A 19266-nucleotide genomic window follows, 5' to 3' on the forward strand; every position below is an offset into this window, starting at 1 on the left:
CTCATGTTTGTCAACCAAAGAGAGGGGGGACCAGTGGAAAATTACCAGTCCCGCACTCACTCACGCACACACACACACACACACGGTTAGGACCAGCTGAGAGACTAACCTGCAGCCGCATATCTATCTCGCTCACTGCTTATGTGACAGCTTGCGTTTTTAATGGGCGAGAGTGCGGGGGGCATGGTTGCGTTGTCAGGACGCATCGGCCCGCAAACTACGCAACCAATGACATTTGATGATGTTTTTTCATGTCTATGCACATTTCCAAGAAAAAACCTGGGTCATGTGTGGTGGCCAGTAAGAGAAGGTGGCAGCGCGTATATGTGTGTGTGTGTGTGTGTGTGTGTGTGTGTGTGTGTGTGCGCACATGTAAAAGATTTTTATAAAAAAAGAGTACATGCATGTGTGTTTTCTTCTGTTTTTGAGTCAGTATTTGGACATGCGCTTGTGAAGGTGTGTGTTGCACAACAGACACATTACAGCTGTGTTAATGTATGTGTGCTAATGATCCATAGAGCAAATAGAGATAAATGTGTCTATAACAACCTCTACAAGTTCCCCATCCATCTAAATTTCTAGCCATATAGAAAATCAGTAGATGCGAACAGATGAAAATGCCAAAGAAACAGATAATACAGATGGTGTGGGAGTGAAGGTCTCAGCTTTCATAAGCAGTCAATTGAGGGTGTTGATACTGTGGCCTGTATAGAAAAAGTGTTGCAGTACTACACAAGAGGATCTTAGCAGAATAGTATTACCTGGGTTCCAAGGCAGCTCACCATCATGTGAGTGAGAAGTTTGGCAGCAAACATGGGGAAACGGGAGCACAGCACGTGGGATATAATGGCCAATGCAAAGCCTGAGGAGGGGAAAAAAATGGAACCAATATTTATTAGAAATTAATGACTATTGGGATGAATATGGAAGAGAGGAAGCTAAAGAGGGAGGTGGGCAGGTATTGGGCAGACATAAAAACACAGGAAAACAAGGTAAGAAATGCTGAAGAGAAGATATGGGAAGATGTTGTTTTGTACCTGAGATGCAGATAAATCCGGAAGCATAGAAGGCCTCGTTGTAAGATGCAAGAGTTGTAAACTCTGCGTAGGCCGTGTAGATAGACAAGTGGGAGCAGGCACATTCCACATAGTTCCCACTCTCTTTCACAACCCTGCAGTATTGACCATCTGATGACCAGCTAGAGGTGAGGAGAGGTGGAGGAACAATGTGGAAAAAGGTGAGAAAAAACAAGGAAAAGACAAGTTAAGACACTACCCTTACTACAAACTGTGAAAAAACAGGGACAAGGCATCTGCTCTCTGGTATTTTGGCTTCTGTTATTATTATTTGCTGTCACATTTACCCTTCAAAGATTCTGTGACAAACAAGAACATTATAATTTGTGCCGGATTCAATGGCACAAACATTGAATGAACAGACAGGTTTTTGAGCCGTTTCTCAAAAGCAAAAAACATCCTCAGTGACATTTTAATTTTGACCTGCCATTCACAGCAGGAGAGTCTTGCTGTAACAGTGTCCTTTCCCTGTCTGTGACTTTGCTTCTCTCTCCACCTTTTGCTCTCTTTCCCTATCAGTTCTCTCATCAGTTTTGTTATCTGGAATACATCGTTCAAGTCGCTGTTCCGGCCAAACCAAACCTGCCAATTCTTAACTTGTAACACTGTGTTCCAGCCAAGTCCCACTCCAAGCCCCAGGAATGTCCTCAACAAACTGAGGGCGAGTGGGAGGATTCAGAGTGCGCAGATTTTAAACAGAAAGCAATGTGACTTCACCCACGGTCACAGACAGGCTCCACTTAACAAACTGACCTTACACACGCAATAAGTGTGGGGATGACGAACTATTCAAATAGTATAAATATATCAAGCATCAAAGAGAGGCTGTAAAGGATGTAGTTGAGACAAATAACAATTCATAAAAGAAAAAAATGTATACAGTACCAGTCAAAAGTTTGGATACACAAACTGAATGGGAATGGGAAGGTGTGTACAAACTTTTAACTGGTACTGTATTTTTATCAGGCATACGTTGGAATACAATACAAACCACCTAAACCACTCACACTGACTAGCAATGGAAGTTAATATATATTGTAGGTGTCAAGTAGCTGTCTTAAGCCTATTTAGAAGCTGAGCATGAACCTGCATATGTCTGTCTGTGGTGGATTACCTTGCAGTGGTCTGGTTCCAGAGAAGGCACAGAGACCGGCCAGGTTTAACTCGCTGACCAGGTGTGTGGATACGATATACCACCTCATTACCGTCTCCTAGGGGTCGTGACCCTCTGTCCTGGAGGCTTGCTGAGAATACCTACATATCAACAGAGGCAACAGAAGAGGGGACTTAAACTGTGGAGTGAACTAGAAAAGGTATGGCTAGTTTATTTTGGGGCAATACTGCCACCTGCTGTTTCAATCAAATAATTTTTCCAGCAGTAAAAAAAAATCATTAACTTCCTTTGTTATTTACAGTAAACTAAGTAAAACTACATGAGCTTCCCTACCTTCCCATTGAGAGCAGTGGTTGTATCATTGGTGAGAAACCAGTGTTCAGTTCTAAACTCGGTCAGCTGAATCCGACTGAGGTTGCCACAGTTGGGAGTCAAGGCTGCTGGCACTGCCAGCAAGGTATCTGGGAGCTGGAAGAAGTCTGCATTACGGCCCCTGAATTTGTGTCCATTGATCTGTGTGGGGTACCATTGGAAGGCAGAGATGGACATATATGGACATTTGTCCAGGATGGTTCCCCCTCTGGAGAAATCACAAAAAAATACACATTTATAATACCAAGCATGAAAACTGTGCTAATAATATTTAAGAGAAAAAAAATCCTCAGTGTGCACAACATGTTCAACATCTCAGAATTTCAAAGCAAGATATCTCCCAAATCTTAAAAGACCAACAACCCAAAAAGTCTTCTGTAGATTTAATAGCATTCCTCACTCCTCACTCTTTTTTGCACAGGGACACTCACATTTCACATTGGCTGTGTGTGAGGAGGGAGAACGCAAATCGCTCAGCCACCTCAGCAAGGTGGCTAAGGCCCCGTGTGTCAACTCTGCTGGGATTGGCCAATGCACACAGCAGGTCATAGGTCAAATTCCGGCTGCTTTCCTGTAAAGGAGTCCTCTCTGCCACTGCAAGCACCTGGCTCAGGAAAAACAGAGGGAGAAACAAAAATGCATTGAGAATTCCAGGTATTATTGCATCCATCTGTCACTGATATGCATGTGATCTGTATTTGAGTAAACTTTAGCGTGCAATATTTCTCTTTTCCAACACTTCTGGCTCTGGCACTGTCACTTTTGTGCTTTAGGCCTCGATATTATGCAGCACTTATAACTCTTTTAAAGTGAGTTAATGTCATTTTCGTCTGCAGTGTTTCATCTCCTCCTCACTCTCTCTCTGCTCCCACGTATCCTCATGCTGGCATTTCTGCTGTCTTTGCTTTCTCTCTTCCGTCCCCCCACACACTCCGTCATATTAAAGCGGTGTCTTTGCTTGTCTGGAGGCTGAGCACGCGCAATATTGTAGACTTGAACATCAGAGCAGTAGTAATAACAGCGCTCATGTAGAATGACAAGTGAGACCTTTTCAAGTGGTTCTTAGAGTTGTCAGAATAGTGCAGTGGAGATGACGTGTGCCCTTTAGCGCAGAGCTGTCTGACAAAACTACTATGCTGACTCTCAGGCTTCAACTGGTGAAAAAATTTAATCAGAAGAACATTTAGAAGCAAGAAAGTGTTCCCCTCATCAGAGACTCATTAATCATACAGTTTTAAAAATCTGATGTGAGTGAAAATAAACTGTAAAACGCCATTCTGTCGTTTCTGTTGAGACCAGAGTTAGCTTCATCATTTTGACAATGTGATGACATTATGGGGAGACTTACTTTTGGTTTCAGAGGATATTAAACACGAAAATCATAGTGCAATTAGTAAAAAAAAGTAATGTATGCTTTAACAAAATATCTCTCCAACCCTCTTACCTTTCCCACAGCTTCAAGCACAGCAGCCATCTGCTCACGCGTGAGAGGTGTAGTGACCTTATTGATCAGACTTTGCAGCACCTGGTTCAATATAGTTGTGTCAAGAGGCTGGTGTAATTGGTCCAGTAAGACCCACACAGCTTCACTTGCTGCATTTGACACTAGAGTCACATTGGCGATCCCATACTCAGGGTGCACTCTGGCGCCTCCTGTAGCATTGTAGAGCTCAACTTGGAAGCGCTTCGGTGTGGGCAAGGACGAAGCAAGGTCAGGTGTCAGGTAAATTTCCAAAGATGTGTTATGGTGGCCCGCATCAAAGGTTAGCCTACCCTCCTGTTTAGGAAAATCCATCCCTGCTTTAGCAGGCCGGATTATAGAGCTTCCCACCATCTCATCCCTGGGGAGTTCCTAGGGGAGAAAAAAAACACAGATGTGTGATGTTTCATGGAGTCAGATTAATCAGCATTACTCTGCAAAATAAAAATGACAAAAACTTACTACCTGAAAACACTCAACAAAAACAATTGTACCTCCGGCTACTCTATTAAAAAGGCTCAGTTCTCTTTTGGTGCACAGCATCCACATGGTCCACAATCCAATTGCAGCACATGTAGATGAGTGAAGTTGACCATGTTGTGAAAGTTGGGATGAAAGTTTAATGTAAATGAGAGATTAGGCTTTTGTTATGTATAAAAGCTTATATGTCGCGACATGCTTCAGTTCTGAGAGATGAAAGCAGATGACCTGGCCATGTGTCTCAGTGAGGCTTTTCAATTTTGTTGAGTGCACTAGACACTCTCTACCTTTCATCTCTAATATCAAATACTGTGAGTGCCAGTAGAGACTTTATGCCCCTGAGCTGGGTCTAGCCAAGATATCTCTAATCATTATTCCTCAGACAGAGAAAGGGTGGCAATGAGATAAAAGATGTGAGGAGAGGAGGGAACACTGGTCTCTTTGAACTTTATAAGTATCAATAAACCATGACCACTATGTCCATATAGTTGAGGGAGAGAGTGAAATCTTCCAGGGACAACCATCAAGTGAAATAACTACTAGATGCAGTCCTGTTATTTGCATTCCATTTTAAAATACCTACATAAATTAAGGACTATATCATGCAAAGTTGGTGGCATTTAGTATCTTTCTAGCATTAGGATACAGAATTCAACTATGACTCTATTTTTCTCTAAATTGATCTGAGGAAGTGTCCAAAATGAGAAAACAACAACAGCTGTGAATAATCATGCTCCTGAAAAAGAATGCTTCCAATTTTCCAGTATTGTGAAATAAGGGAAAATCTGTGACAAAACCACTGTACATACCTCGGTTGTAGCAGGTAAAATGTGACATAATAAAATGATCATGTTTTTCTAACTGGCTTATATAATGACAGTGTTATAAAAGAGCCAAATTAGATCAGTATACTTTAGATATGTGATAGGGTCAACAAAACCAGGTCAGTTGGAGACAAATAAACGTTGTTCAGGTGTTACGATTTCAACGATTGGGTAAAATCCTATTTGGCCTGGTAAATGGCTGGAATCATATTGGCCTAGATTGAAAATGGGATTTCCTACTATCCAGAATAACACCTCCAAGGCAAAGGCGAACGGACAAAAACTGGTCCTATTTGTTTCACATAAAAGTCAAAGTCAAATAGAAGCAACTGTAAATACTGTACCAAGATATGTGCATGATGTTTGTTTGCGTGCCCAATTGTATTTATAGTACTTTATGTGTGCATGCGTATGCAATAATGTATGTTTGTGCTTAGTAACTACAGATATGTGTGTGTAACCTACCAGTGTGCGATATTGTACAGACATGGTGGAAGTTGTGATTGCTTGTCTGTAGACCTGGAGACTGAGCCTTGTGGTCATCAGGGTGGCGATGGGCAGTCTGTGGCCCACAGCAAAGTACACGATGCCTAGTGGATTGTCACTCTCAACCAAGGTGATGTTGGCAAAACGGGTTGTTGCATTAATGGTGGCGCCTGCACCCACCTGATAAATCTCCACTAAGAACCACGCCTGGTACTCTGGTTCCTACAGCAACACAGATGAGTGGTTGTTTTATTTTGTGCCCCCCAGGATTTCTTATGATTACATATATAAAGTAAATCATTATTCCCCCAAATATGTTGGCTTATAAACTGTATAATCAATTCTTATAGCGTGGAACAATCAGCTGCATTATAGCACACTGAAGCATATGTAAATCTTGCATAAAGTGTATTTAAAGGTCAGGAAGATACCAACATGCCCTGTTGCTGGATGCACCAGGGGCTTCTCCCTCTTCTATTACCTCATCATCCTGGACCTCCACAGTGAGAGCACAGATTATCTCTCCTCTCCTACACAGCACAGTTCCTGAGGTTTGCACCAGCTGTTTGGTTAGGTTGACTCCATTATTGACAAGAGTTAAAGTTGTCTTGTTGAAGGTAGCTCTCCAGAAGACCTGCACATCCTCAAAGGCTCTGAACAGAGAGAAAAGACCATACAAAAAATTAAAACAGTTTCTTTGAGGCAATATCATATTAAGCTTAATTTTTACCAAATGGGTAAAAAAAAGCAGTTTTATTACCTGTTTTCCTGTCTCTGCAGGTAGAGACGAGTGGTTCTGTTCTCTGAATCCTCATCCAGAACTTGGCCCATCAGAGAATTAAGACTGAAGCCCACAATACCATTGTGGAAGTCGCTCCCTGGTATGGGTAGTACAGATTAATGGTACAAATTAATTTCATCATAACCAGACAACCACATAATTATGTACTTTGTAATCAATCATAATAATCTGCCCACTGCAGTGATTATGTGAGAAGTAATGCCAGAAGGCCCAAAATAGCCGCAGGATACTAATGTAACAGTGACCTAATGCAAATCAAATAGCATTACTGAAACTGGAGGAGGACACTGAATCACTCTTTCAAATAACAAACACATGTCTGCAGGTTTTTTGATTAGACCCCAAGGACACACTTGGAATTAATTTAGTGCTATAATCAGAGGAACATAGTTTAGAAAACATAGCAAGAAATGAATATGTTGGAACATTTTTATTTGCTAATAAATTTGCAGAACTAGAAAAGAACTAGTAATAAATACTACTTAATCTTGATAGTGGAGTCAAAGAAAGGTCTTTCTTCGTTATTTTACCAAGGATGGTGATCTTGGCAAAAGCCCCAAAGCCCTGGTCTGGACTGTCTGTGATCTGCGCCCCTCCCTCGGGATCACTGAGGTAGATGAAGAATACTTCCTGTCCCTCAGGCTCAGAGTCATCCAGGATGAGGAGAATAACCTCGGCTTCATTTTGACCAGCCTGCAGGGACACTATAGTGGACTCCAAGTGGAAGTCCTGATTCTCCTTTGCTAAGGTCTCAACAGGCTCCACAGCGAAGGGGAGAGGTGTTGTGCTTCCATCTGGATTAAATCACATAGCAACACAAACTAAAGCAAAACTGCAAACATCACCGTAAATTCAAATATAATTAACTATATTGTAATTGAGCAATAGCGAAGTGCTATAAAACAAACACACCTCCATATGCTTGTACCCGGACTCTCACAGGCCCTGCCACACCGTTAGACCTGCGCACCCTTAGAACCACCTTCTGCTCCAGCTGGGTCTCCTCATCCCTGTCCTCTGGTACTTGGACCAGTCCAGGGCCAATACTTAGCACACCGCCAGTCACATCACTAGCCAGGATGGTGACAGTGGCCAAACTGTGCTGAGGGTTGAGACGAGGAGAAGTATTTGCCAATGCTGAGACTTGAGTAAGGACTTGAACATCTGTTAGGTTGATTTGAAAGTATTCATCAGGCTCTGAAAGGGAGTCGTCAAGTATTGAAAGGCGGAGAGAAGAGTTGGTTTGGCGAGGGGAGTCAAAGACCAAGCGGCCGTCTGGCACTGCAATAAAGTCCTCTCCTGCTGCTGCGCTGCCTGCTATTGTTGAATAGGACAGGCGGGTGCTGTTGCTACGAGAACCGTAGAGTCTCTGAACATAAAGTGTTATAGTCTGGATGTCTTCTGCGATAACCAGCTGCCGGGATTCAGGAGCAAACTGGTAGATTCCCAGCGGCTCCACTTCTGCCACAGTATATCCTGACCTGTGCAGGGAGACAGATTCATTTGATTGGACAAACATTCAGTCTAAACTTTATTATTTAAAAGTCAACATAAGTAAATCTTTGCTAACCCTAACCCTTTTTTTTTTATATAAAATATTGTTCCATAATGACTTTATAAATAATTTTTACCTAAACTATAATGATTTTTTTTGTCTTTATGTTTTATGCAGCAGACTTCTAAATCTCCATACTGACTGTACTACAACTTCAGTCCACTGTGAAAGCATTACCTGAGCTTGACACTTCTGGTTGCAACAGTGCTGGAGGTGGCAGCAGTAAGGTGTATAGCATAGGTAGCCGGCTCAAGTGCGTCATCAATAGCTGTCAGAGATATGGCTTTAGTCTTCTCTCCATGGGCCAGGTTTAGTGAGCCTGAATATGAGGAAGGAGAACATTATCAAAATCAACTGACATAAATAATGCAAGTTCAGTGAAATGTCAGAATCTGCGCTGCTATCATTCAGTATTTCAGGGTTTATTTGCTTACTGGGTATCTTACCTGAACTTGGCAGGATAGCTCCAAGTCTGAAGCCAGGAGGAGCCTGTCCTGAAGGATACCCTGCTCTCCACTGCACCCTGATGTCTCCAAACAGCCCTGCTCGCGTCACTTTTGCTTCACATTTCCCAGTTTCTACACTTGAAACCTGCAGAGCCAGGGAGGCAAAACCAACCTGCACAACATAAGTGAGAGAGGATAATTACTAATGTTGTTATCTTGTTGTCTCCTTTATTATTAACCAGCAAAAAACAATATAAGTGCACTGTTGTCTCTTATAATTATTCTGTATTTCACAGCACTGAGCTAGAATTGGATTAGATTAGATTGGATTGGATTAAAAATACACAGTATAATGTTCTGTAGGTAGCTGTAGCCAGTTATTTGTTATAAAATGTCTTTTTGTGGTGTCCACAAGGTTTGTCATGTACTGTAAATTTCATTGTTAGCAGCGAGCTAAATGCATTAGCTCTGGTGTGTTACATGGACCTTTCAAAAGGTTGGACAAGGAACAGTTGAGTGTTCACAGAGCTGTCAAGGACTCAGCACTAACTCAGTTATAAAGGCTTTAAGTGAGTTTTACATGATATTAAAGTCTGTGGGGAGAGATTTCAGAGGGGTATGGTGCAGTGCGTCAAAGTTTGTCCTCTGGTGGCTGAGAAATAATTAAACAAACTGATGTTTATTGATTAATTTTCTGTAAGTGTAAATTACTCTACCTTAACTAAAGAAAACAGATGCATTATGTCCATGTTGTTTATGTGGGAACCTAATATTCAACTAAGGAATTATTCCTAAGCAAAAAACTGCAAAGTAACACAGTAAGTATATCACCAGAAGACAAATCCACCCTGACAAAATGTCCTTGAGCAAGGCCGTGAGGCCCTTCCACTTTTTACAATTCTGAGTGCCCTGAAAGAGGGCGATATAAAGGAAGTTATCTTTGCGAGGTCATATATCAACAAACAAACAAAAAAACCCAAATCCACAACTCACCTCTGAGCTGGCAGCCTCTTCAGGCACAGTCACCGTAGCAATGCTGGCCTCATAAAGGAGATGAGGCGGAGAGCCGAGAATAGGACCGACTAGTTTAACATCAGTCAGCTCTGCTATGAAGCTCTCACCCACTGCCAAAAACACCTACAGAGAAAAGAGTAGAAAAACAAACAAGTGCTGTATGGGTGCTTAAAAACCAACAAACTACTTAAAAACTTAAATAGGGTCCTTTTAATCATTCACAGAATTTTCAAGTCTTAATTGTTGTTAAGCATCCTCATCCTTACCTGGCTGCTGATGGGCAAAGTGACAGTGATGAAGGCCTCTCCTTCTCTCAACAACAGCCTCCCCTCAGCTCGTCCTCCCAGTATCTCCTCAATGTCCATCACTTCATCTATCACTCCACTGATCCTATAGCCCACACTAGCATTGCCAAACCGCCCTGCGAGCCGTGTCACGTTCATAACAAGAACTCTGCTGACCTCTGACCCTGACCCCACTACCACTATAGACTGTTGCTCAGGGTTCAGGGAAAACACGCCATGGGGCTCATCATTAGCTCGCACCCTAAGGATGAGAGAGGAAGGCGAATTTTGAGTTAATTAAATCTTTGACTTTTTAATTTTTCATATATGTGAGTGAGTATAACAGAACCATCACGACAAACCTAATGCGGGTGCTGATGAGGTTTGGGTTGGCATCTAGGGTGGCACCACCCTCCACAGATGTGAGCTGGACAGTGTAGAGCTCCTCCAGCTCTGGTACTGTATCGGGCATCAGGCTCAGAACAATTTCTGCTTCCCTTTGGCCCTCCAGGATCATCACTGAGCCAGATAAGGCTAGGAAGTCACCTGCCATATCAGAGTCACTCTGTATCTGCCAGTGGACCTAAGGTGTTGGAGAAATGTATGTGTGTGTTTCAGTGAGAGATTGAGGAAAGGACAAAGGATTTGACCAATAACTGACACATTTCCTTATTGTTCCAGTTATTTTGTTTTTCTGCTGCTTGTTGGTGACAGAGGGGGCATGTACTACCTAATGCACATAAATACACATTGATGTAATCTGATGTTCATGTAATCTTACCGTGATGTTACCCATGACACCCTCTCTGCGTGTAATATATAGGGAAACGTTGAATGGGCCCTCTGCTTCTGTGGATTCATTGTAGACACGTTCTCGAAGAGCATTCTCAGTAAACTGGACTATACCATTTGGGTCACCAAACTTCTCAATCTGGGAGACAAAAACACATTGAGAGATGCTGAAGCCCGCTATTAGATTTCCTTCTGCAAAAGGTGTTCTGATTGATCATAGTGAAATCAACCTTGCAGTCATTAATCAATGAAGTACCTTCAGTGTTACAGAGCCAGCCTGAGGATCTATATCCATGTCCCCAGACAGGATGTTGAGCTCTACAACAAATGTCTCCTCCACCTCCACTTCACCATGGGGGAGAATAAGCAGCTCTATGGTACGTGTACCTTCCTCTCCATCCCTGAAGAAGAAGGACCCGTTCACAGGCTCTCTAATGTCTGTATTGAATGGAGGAAGGACCTTTCTGCTGTTAGGGCCAAGGATGATCCAGGAAACCTGTCAAAGGGTAAACAAGTTTAAAAAGCTAAGATCTGACAGTAATTTGGAAGCAACAAGGACTGAGAGAGCTGAAGTGATGTCATTTTCTCTGTCTGATACCGTTGCATCGCCCACTAGACCGCCTGCTCTCTCCAAGACAAGGTTGAGCTTTAGAGTGGAGTTTGGGTTGACCAAGGTGATTAGGCTCTCGTTGAGGAAACGCAACACCCCGTTTGGAGAGTCATTTTTGGTGATGGTGACCCTGGCAACATTTTGAGAGCCTAGGACTGCTCCCCCTGTAGCTCCAACCAGCAGGACTTCAAATATCTCAGCATATTCACTGGGGAAGACAATTTCAACTTTGAATTATAATAAAAGAATATCTGTATAAATTGTATGAGAATTTCAAAACAAATTTGATGATTTATGTACAACTCAGCACTGATATTTTATCCTAAATATACAGTATACTTTAATTAATCAACCTAAAATGTTTTCTTAATTTCTCCTCTCACCTGTCCTGGTCATCTATGATAGTAACATTAATGTAGCTGGTATTCTGGCCATGGTTGAACACAACTGAGCCATTATTTAGGATGTAGTCGAGGTCAGGAGTTGCACTCAGGCCTTTTGAAATGAACTGAGCTGAGACCTGTCCATATGAACCCACTCTCCTCACCACTGGGATCAATAAAGTGCCCGCATCCTCCTCAACTGAAAGAAAGAAGCCAGGAGGAAACAGGGATTTATTCTCTGTAACACACAGTGTTATTGCAAACTTTGCATGGCAGCTGATTTATATTTGTGTGTTTGCCTCACTTGAACATTGCACATAAGTTAGAATTAAACAGCTACTTTTCAATGTGCCTTTGTTTTGACTTACCTTTAGTGCTGATGTAGTCCTGCCTAAACTCCAGGATACCCTCAGCGTTGTCATTTGTCTGTATGACCACAGTAAGAGAAGAGATGTTGCCTATAGCTGGAGGCTGGTCCAGCTGGAGACCTGACTCTCTCACTGCGTAGTCCACAGCACTGACCACCAGAGGGAGACACAGAATGAAGAGTGACTGACAAGAAGTCTTTGAAAGTCATATCATCACAAGATTTTGACTAAATTAAGGCTCTGCAGTGTCTGTGATGTGAATGACGAGGACCCTCCAGTCCCACTTGCAACATAATTTCTGAAATTACTATAAACATTATGACCAACCATTTGTGGCCTTTACCCAACTAATTTTACTGTACCTGACATTGACTAGCTCCACCGCGGTGATGTTGAGGAAGAACACCTCAGGCCCCTCTGGAAGACTGTCATCATAGATACGCAGTGAGATTTGTTGTGAGTTCTGGCCTGGGGTGAAAAGTAGTCTTCCTGAAGCTGGAGTGAAGTCAACTCCGCTGACTGCTGTGTCGCTGGAGGTCTGATAGGTGACCCGCACACTACCCTGACTGCCTAAAGAGCGATTAACTGTCACATTCACCTGGGGAGAAGCATGTAGCTGTGAGTTAGGTTTTTGACTATAGTATATCAGATGTAGTCTATATGTTTTCTGTATATGACTCTGTACTCACCATTCCCTCCTCCTCAGTCGCCCTGATCTGGTGCTGGGTGAAGGAGAACAGGCCATGGGGGTTGTCGCTGGCTGCCATAATAACTCTGGCATGCTGCGCTACGGGACTGATTTCTAGTCCTGGGGTGGCAGACATGAGTGTAAGCCTGTACTCACGTCGTTCCTCAGGGAAATCATCATCCAGGGCCTGGTATCATGATGGATATGACAAGGTTACTTATGGAAAGCATGCAGAAGGTCATTATTATGATGCATTTTGATCTACATATGTGTATTCCACAGACAATCTCCTAATTTTTCAATGAACACCACAATCCATATTACTCAGTACCTTCAGAATGATGGTGGCAACAGACTGTCTGTCTCTCATAATCACAATGCCAGAGATCTCTTTGAACTCCGAAACCACAGCTGGGGTGATATTCCAGTAAACCTGGACCTCCCCAAAAACACCTGGCCCTCGCACAAGGCTGGGAGACACACACATATAGAAAATGATACATACACCAAAGGATTTTCACATTCAATTCTTAACCAAACAAAGGAGGCACTGAAAATTAAAGCTCTCATATATCTTCCAGTGATGTTTATCTCACCTGACCACAGCACTGCCATTGTAATCTCCCTGAGGTTCTCCAATGATGATGTTCCTGGATGACTCTGCTATTCCAATAATCCCCAGGGCAGCCTTGTCTGCCCTGATAGTGATGGTGGCCAAGCCTGGAGGAGCGCATGACCAGTGAAGGGAGCACATATCAATGAAAGACAATAAATAATAAATTGATGCAGTAGCCATGCAACTTTTTTTTACCTAAATACTGACCATTTAGGGGGTCAATGACAGTGCCACTCTCAGCAGGAAACAGTTGGACAGTGAAGTGCTCATCTCCTTCCAGCACAGTGTCAGAGAGGGCTCTTATCACAAACGTCTTTATTGACTCAGTCTGGAAGGTTTAAAACACTATCACTGTATAGCAGACATCATGAAGAAACTTGCATCATACCTATGTATTGACCTTTATAAATACAAAAAGAACAACAAAATGTCGTGAGTGATGTTGCATATTATTACACGCAGACTAAATCGTTACATAGAAATAATACTGTACTGTGTGGTGGGACAATGACACCACCCCTTTTATATTGTACCTCAGTGAAGACAAGTGTTCCATTGAAAGGTTCGAGGTCATCTTTAGCCTGGCCTTCCAGCTGCCACACAAGTGTCACCACCCCCTCTCCTCCTTCACTACGCAGCACTGCTAGTGTCGCCACAGCAGCAGGATCATCCACAAAATCTGGCTCACTGACAGTAACCTGAGAGAGGACAGAGTAAGGTGATTATATAATGATACCAACAATAAAATCACACGCATCACCAGTTATACCAGAGTTGAGGATCACTGTGATGATATTTAAAGGATCGGAGATGGTGTTGGTGCTTTATTTTGTCGCAGTGGAGGAATGCGAAGGTATCAAAGTATGTGGGTGTATTTAAGTCTAGGTGATCCACAAATCTGCTTATGGAGGAGGTGTACATAAGTATGACTAATTTAGACTCACCTCCAGTTCCCGAAATCCAAATCGTCCGAGAGGTGAGTCATTAGGTGGAATGCTGATAGTTACAGAAGTCACCTCTCCGAGTCGAGCACCACCAATCACACGCAGTAAATTTACTCTGAAGGTTTCCGAAGTCTCTACTTGTTCATCGTCCAAGATGGTGATGGCAATAATGGCTTCAGTCTAAGAACAATGTGAGAAAACAAAATCTAACACTGAGGATTTCAAGATAATAACACCTGTATCGTCTGTGGTTGTGGACAGTCTCTACTTGTGGCTCAATGATATTTAATACAAGTTAATTTTAAATATGGATAATCTAACCATTTACCTGCTCATCTTGAAAGGTGATGTTCCCAGATGTAGGGCTGAAATCATTCAAATCAGCAGTGAGGGGCTGAGCCTCCCAGTAGATGACCAGTCTTCCAGTTGTACCAGCAAGTCGCACTACTGACAGATGGAGGATGTTGTCTGGTGGTGGTATCTCATAGGCCAGCATGCTTCCAGGGAAATCCTGGAGAAGATGTTTAGAAATAATATCTAATTTGTGAAGAATACAACTTAGGAATTAAATATCTATTACATTACATTATTCATTTAGTCTTTTGGTTGTGTCATTATGCATCAGTTCAGAGGTTGTTGAAGAGGACTGCAAACTCTCTAACATGGTAATTTCAAAGTCATAGTCACAGAGATGATCCTGCTCTCACCTCAGACACATTAAACTGCAGAATCCCTCGAGGGTCATCGTTCTCCTGGATGGTTACTTCCGCCACTTCCATACCAGGTCTCTTTACACTGGGCTGGCCTGCTCCAACTGACCCTCTAACTAGCTCCACACTGGTGATATTTACCAGGAAACTCTCTGCCAGCTCTGGGATGTCATCCTTAGAAAACACACATTTAGGCAAACACACATATGCATGAACAGATGCTCTTACTCTCTCTCAAAGTCATAAGCTTTGTCACTAAATTTAGCTTTGTGGTTACACAACTGCAGTTAATGGTGCAAACAGGAATCATCTTGGATAGCGCAACATTTTAAGAGATTTATACAACTTATCCTCATAAAAGTATTAATGAAGCCTTGCAGTCACAAAAGACTGGCAAACTGTGTCTCACACCATTTACTTCAACCTCTAGTATAAACACACAAAATAATCATAAAATCCCATTAGTGGGAGGTTGAAATGGACATTATAGGGCCCAGAAATGTATCTGGGAGAGAAAAAGCAAAAAAAGCAAAGAGAAGAGATAGACAGTAACCATAGATACAAGGAAAGGAAAAGTTGATCAAAAGTGAATGGGTATAAAGGGAGTATTTGAATGGAATGCAGAAAGGAAGGGAAAGAGCTGCATTTTCCCTCTTTTGATTGACTACACGTGGCATTTTAAGGCTAGTCTGATAGTCAGCAGGGCTGCTTGGTAAGTTTTATCCTGAAGGGAAGAAACAGACCCCAATCTATACACACACACCAGTCTGAATGGGCACAAGTGTGGGAGGTGTGAGATGAAGGAATACTTAGAAAGGAAGATTAAAATTGTGACAAAGATTGAGCAAGAAAATCTATTATACCTCATTCCAAAAGATGATGGGAGACTGGTGCATTTTAAGAAGAACACTATCATAACACTGTCATATTCCTAATTTATTTTTCTTCATTCAGATAGATTTAATCAGCTCTATTACACAACAGTCCACCCTTACCGGTAGGACTGTGATAGTAACAAGGGCCACAGTAGCACCATCAATCATGATGATGGTGTCGTCTTTGGTGGTGTAGTCCCGTCCTGCGGTGGCCTGGTTGGATGGGGGCTGGTATAGGGCTGGTCTGGTCTGGTAATGGATTGCCACCTCACCTGAGGAGCCCTGCTCCCTCACTATGGACAGGGTCACATTGACTGGAACCCCTGCAGGTTGGAAGAAAAGGGAGGTTACACAATGTTAAAAAACAGCACGAAAATGATTATTTCCAAGATGTGTCATGTTAAGGAAGATGGCAACAACAACTTGATTCTGTAAAAATCCCATACATGTAGGTTAAATAATATTTGAAGGACAGAGGTATATTACTGTACCACACAGACTACTCTGACATCTCGGCTAACCTCCAAAACACAGATTAAGACAAATCCTAAATTACTTCAAATCCTGGAAACCTGCAGATCTCCTTTACAGTAAATCTCAAAGCGTGATTACCGTAATAGCTCCTTAAGAATCCTTATTCAAAAATAAAATGAATGACTGGTATTCAGCAACCAGCTTAACTCTATTAGAGAGGATTATCTTTCAATATGTAACTGCAATGCGCTGTGAAATAAACATTTAGTGACTAATCATCACTCGTTCACTCATCTCTTGCAACAGAAATTCTTACTCTGTGGTTCTTGTGTTAGTGTAAACTGTGAGTCCAGATGCCATCCAATCACCCCGTAGGGAGAACCATTTGGTAGGATGGTGAGTAGAGCTTGTGCCCGCTGCTTGTCAACGACTGCAGCCTGCTGTAGGTCCTGAAGCCCCACAGTGGTGACATCCATGAGGGTGATAGTGACACTCTCTCTCAGTTCTGGCACACCATCTGCTATCACAGTCAGTGAGATGATCGCTACCGATTGGCCCTCTGAAAACGTTACCTATTATGGAAAACAAAATGTTAACTTCATTTCACAAATCAGTGACATTACTTTATTATTATTATGCCACTTTTAAACTTTGATAACATTTCATATTCAAACATGTTGTATATAGATACAGTAATGTGTCTTTCATTATGATAAGTAAGTATAATAGGTTAACTCACCACTCCTGAAGTGGGGTAAATGTCTGCCAGACTGCCATTTGCAGTCCAATGAACAGTCAGTCTGCCAAAAGTCCCTCTTCTCCTCTGGACACTCAGAGAAATTTGATTATTTTGTTCCAGTTCCTCCACTTCCATAGATAGAGAATTCTGCAGAGAGGTAATGATAATGTGATGAATATGATGCTTAAAAATGACCTTGAAATGATTCTGATGTGGTTTACCTAACTTTAAGTGGCTTTTAACACAATTGCTGTAATATGAAGACAACTATGGCTAAAAACACAGGCTATCTTACATCAAAAGGTTTATCTGCTAACCTGAGCAAAGCCAATGACTCCATGGGCATCATCGTTGGTCGGGACAATGACAGTCACTTGACCACCAAATCCAATCTCAGCCCCACCCTTTGGATTCTTCAGGCTAACCTGAAAGCTCTCCTGCTTCTCAGGGATGTCATCATCTATGACATTCACTGCTATCTGCAGTTCACTATCGCCTGGTAAAAAGTGCAACTCGCCATAACTGAATGTGAGGAAATGAAGAAAACGACATAAATTAGTTTGTCTTTTTTGTCTTATTTGTCCTTGAGCAGGATTTGTCTTCATGAGCAAACACTAGCACATTCCAGACTTAGAAAAAACGATTTGGATACCTGGGTATGAAATCAGATTGATTGGAGACAGAAGTGAATTCATAAACTGTGGAACTGTTCTCCTCAGTGGAAGCCAAGAGGATCTTGGTGGTGTTGAGGGACGGGACCATGAGAGAGAGGAAGCTAATGGCTGGAGGGGCCCTCAGCATCATGGTGAACAGGTTGACATCAGACCTCCAAGAGTAGAGCGATGAGCTATTCCTACCAGCTAGCAGGACATAAGCTGTGAGAGGAGATAAGATTTAATTGATTTAATCAAGATGTCCAATGAAAGGATTTCAATCGTGCAACTGGATTAAAATGACGAAAGCTATCTTTACAAACAAAGCACTTTATCCGATAACATATGTACTTACTGACTCCAGAAGGAGCAGTAAAGGGATGAATAGAGGTGAGGCCTGGGTGAGGAATGGATTGATACAGCTGAGGTAAACGCTGCCCTGAACCCCACCATAACACCTCACAGGATGGAGAGAGACCTGAAGAAAGATACATGAACACACAAACACGCACACACATTTACATTCTTTCACACTAGAATAACACGTTTATGTAAAGTAAGGACTGGTCTTACTGACACACCCAAGACTGACAAATTACAACCTCTGTGTCCCTCTGTGGCTCTGCTCTCCTCCACACTGAGGCCTTTCCAGTAAACCCACAACAGGTCTGAGACAGGGAAACTCACCACTTTTGCAGACTCAGAGAGATTATGTCTCATCAAAATATACAGAGTGTAGTATAAATATATGATCTGGCACTACCTTGTGCATTTTGTCATGTTAGTTGAGACAACTGTACAAGGCTATTTTGTCTGTAATAGACACATAGTTTCTGTGTCCCTTCTAAAGTATCACCGATTTGTTTGTGCTATCCTAACCAGCATCTAACCACCACCCAATCCACTAAAAAGTACAGTGAACCGCAGAAAATAGCATCTCATTATTGTAAAAACACAACTATCCTCTTAACATAGCATAGATTAAGTGCATTTAACTTCCATTCTGAGCCATTTCTAAATATGTAGTCTCTGCAATACAGTCAACTAACACATACATTTTAAATTTACAAATTTTGCTTGTCACATCTGCTCATTGATGCTCTCATAATTCAAGAAGAGACTGGCAGTAGTTGTTTAAATGTGCAAAATAAAAAGACAATTTATTAATGTTATGGGAAGTCAAAGTAAGACAATTACCCTCTATAACAACCAACAGAAGAGTGTCATCTGCTCTTGTGTGGATTGCCTCCACCAGACTGGCTCTGCCGTTGAGTGGGAGCGGCTCTGGATTCAGAAACCTTCCGCTCGTCCACTGAAGCAGGAGGCAGCTGAGAGTCTGTTTGTCTACGCACACCACCAAGTAAGGAACAGCTGCACGAGTGAATGGAGTCACACTGAGGATGTCCTGTTCAAAGTCAAGGGTCTGGAGAAGGGTGAAGGAACCTCCACTCCAAACAAAAATCTATAGCACAAAACAAACA

The 19266-nt window shown here is 42.2% G+C and overlaps 1 protein-coding gene across 2 annotated transcripts in view; it reads right to left on the reverse strand.

Moving 5' to 3' along the window:
- The window catches only part of adgrv1 (adhesion G protein-coupled receptor V1), a 113428-nt gene that overhangs the window by 47586 nt on the left and 46576 nt on the right, over positions 1 to 19266 (reverse strand). For both annotated transcript variants that reach the window (XM_042422460.1, XM_042422461.1), the window contains 37 exons: positions 18983 to 19247; positions 18141 to 18263; positions 17785 to 18007; positions 17450 to 17654; positions 17133 to 17279; positions 16710 to 16965; positions 16040 to 16242; positions 15042 to 15218; positions 14663 to 14845; positions 14335 to 14514; positions 13924 to 14088; positions 13598 to 13718; positions 13371 to 13494; positions 13106 to 13244; positions 12776 to 12961; positions 12449 to 12684; positions 12087 to 12235; positions 11719 to 11917; positions 11324 to 11543; positions 10982 to 11221; positions 10715 to 10864; positions 10296 to 10516; positions 9916 to 10195; positions 9629 to 9772; positions 8636 to 8807; positions 8367 to 8508; positions 7547 to 8115; positions 7165 to 7428; positions 6593 to 6710; positions 6314 to 6485; positions 5812 to 6054; positions 4007 to 4414; positions 2994 to 3166; positions 2524 to 2770; positions 2191 to 2330; positions 1038 to 1198; positions 762 to 862 (listed from right to left, as the gene is read on the reverse strand). In XM_042422460.1, the coding sequence (XP_042278394.1) occupies positions 762 to 862; positions 1038 to 1198; positions 2191 to 2330; positions 2524 to 2770; positions 2994 to 3166; positions 4007 to 4414; positions 5812 to 6054; positions 6314 to 6485; positions 6593 to 6710; positions 7165 to 7428; positions 7547 to 8115; positions 8367 to 8508; positions 8636 to 8807; positions 9629 to 9772; positions 9916 to 10195; positions 10296 to 10516; positions 10715 to 10864; positions 10982 to 11221; positions 11324 to 11543; positions 11719 to 11917; positions 12087 to 12235; positions 12449 to 12684; positions 12776 to 12961; positions 13106 to 13244; positions 13371 to 13494; positions 13598 to 13718; positions 13924 to 14088; positions 14335 to 14514; positions 14663 to 14845; positions 15042 to 15218; positions 16040 to 16242; positions 16710 to 16965; positions 17133 to 17279; positions 17450 to 17654; positions 17785 to 18007; positions 18141 to 18263; positions 18983 to 19247 (7446 nt within the window). The remainder of the gene's footprint in view (positions 1 to 761; positions 863 to 1037; positions 1199 to 2190; positions 2331 to 2523; positions 2771 to 2993; positions 3167 to 4006; positions 4415 to 5811; positions 6055 to 6313; positions 6486 to 6592; positions 6711 to 7164; positions 7429 to 7546; positions 8116 to 8366; positions 8509 to 8635; positions 8808 to 9628; positions 9773 to 9915; positions 10196 to 10295; positions 10517 to 10714; positions 10865 to 10981; positions 11222 to 11323; positions 11544 to 11718; positions 11918 to 12086; positions 12236 to 12448; positions 12685 to 12775; positions 12962 to 13105; positions 13245 to 13370; positions 13495 to 13597; positions 13719 to 13923; positions 14089 to 14334; positions 14515 to 14662; positions 14846 to 15041; positions 15219 to 16039; positions 16243 to 16709; positions 16966 to 17132; positions 17280 to 17449; positions 17655 to 17784; positions 18008 to 18140; positions 18264 to 18982; positions 19248 to 19266) is intronic.

Source organism: Thunnus maccoyii, chromosome 9, assembly GCF_910596095.1.
Source record: "Thunnus maccoyii chromosome 9, fThuMac1.1, whole genome shotgun sequence".
Classification (NCBI taxonomy): domain Eukaryota; kingdom Metazoa; phylum Chordata; class Actinopteri; order Scombriformes; family Scombridae; genus Thunnus; species Thunnus maccoyii.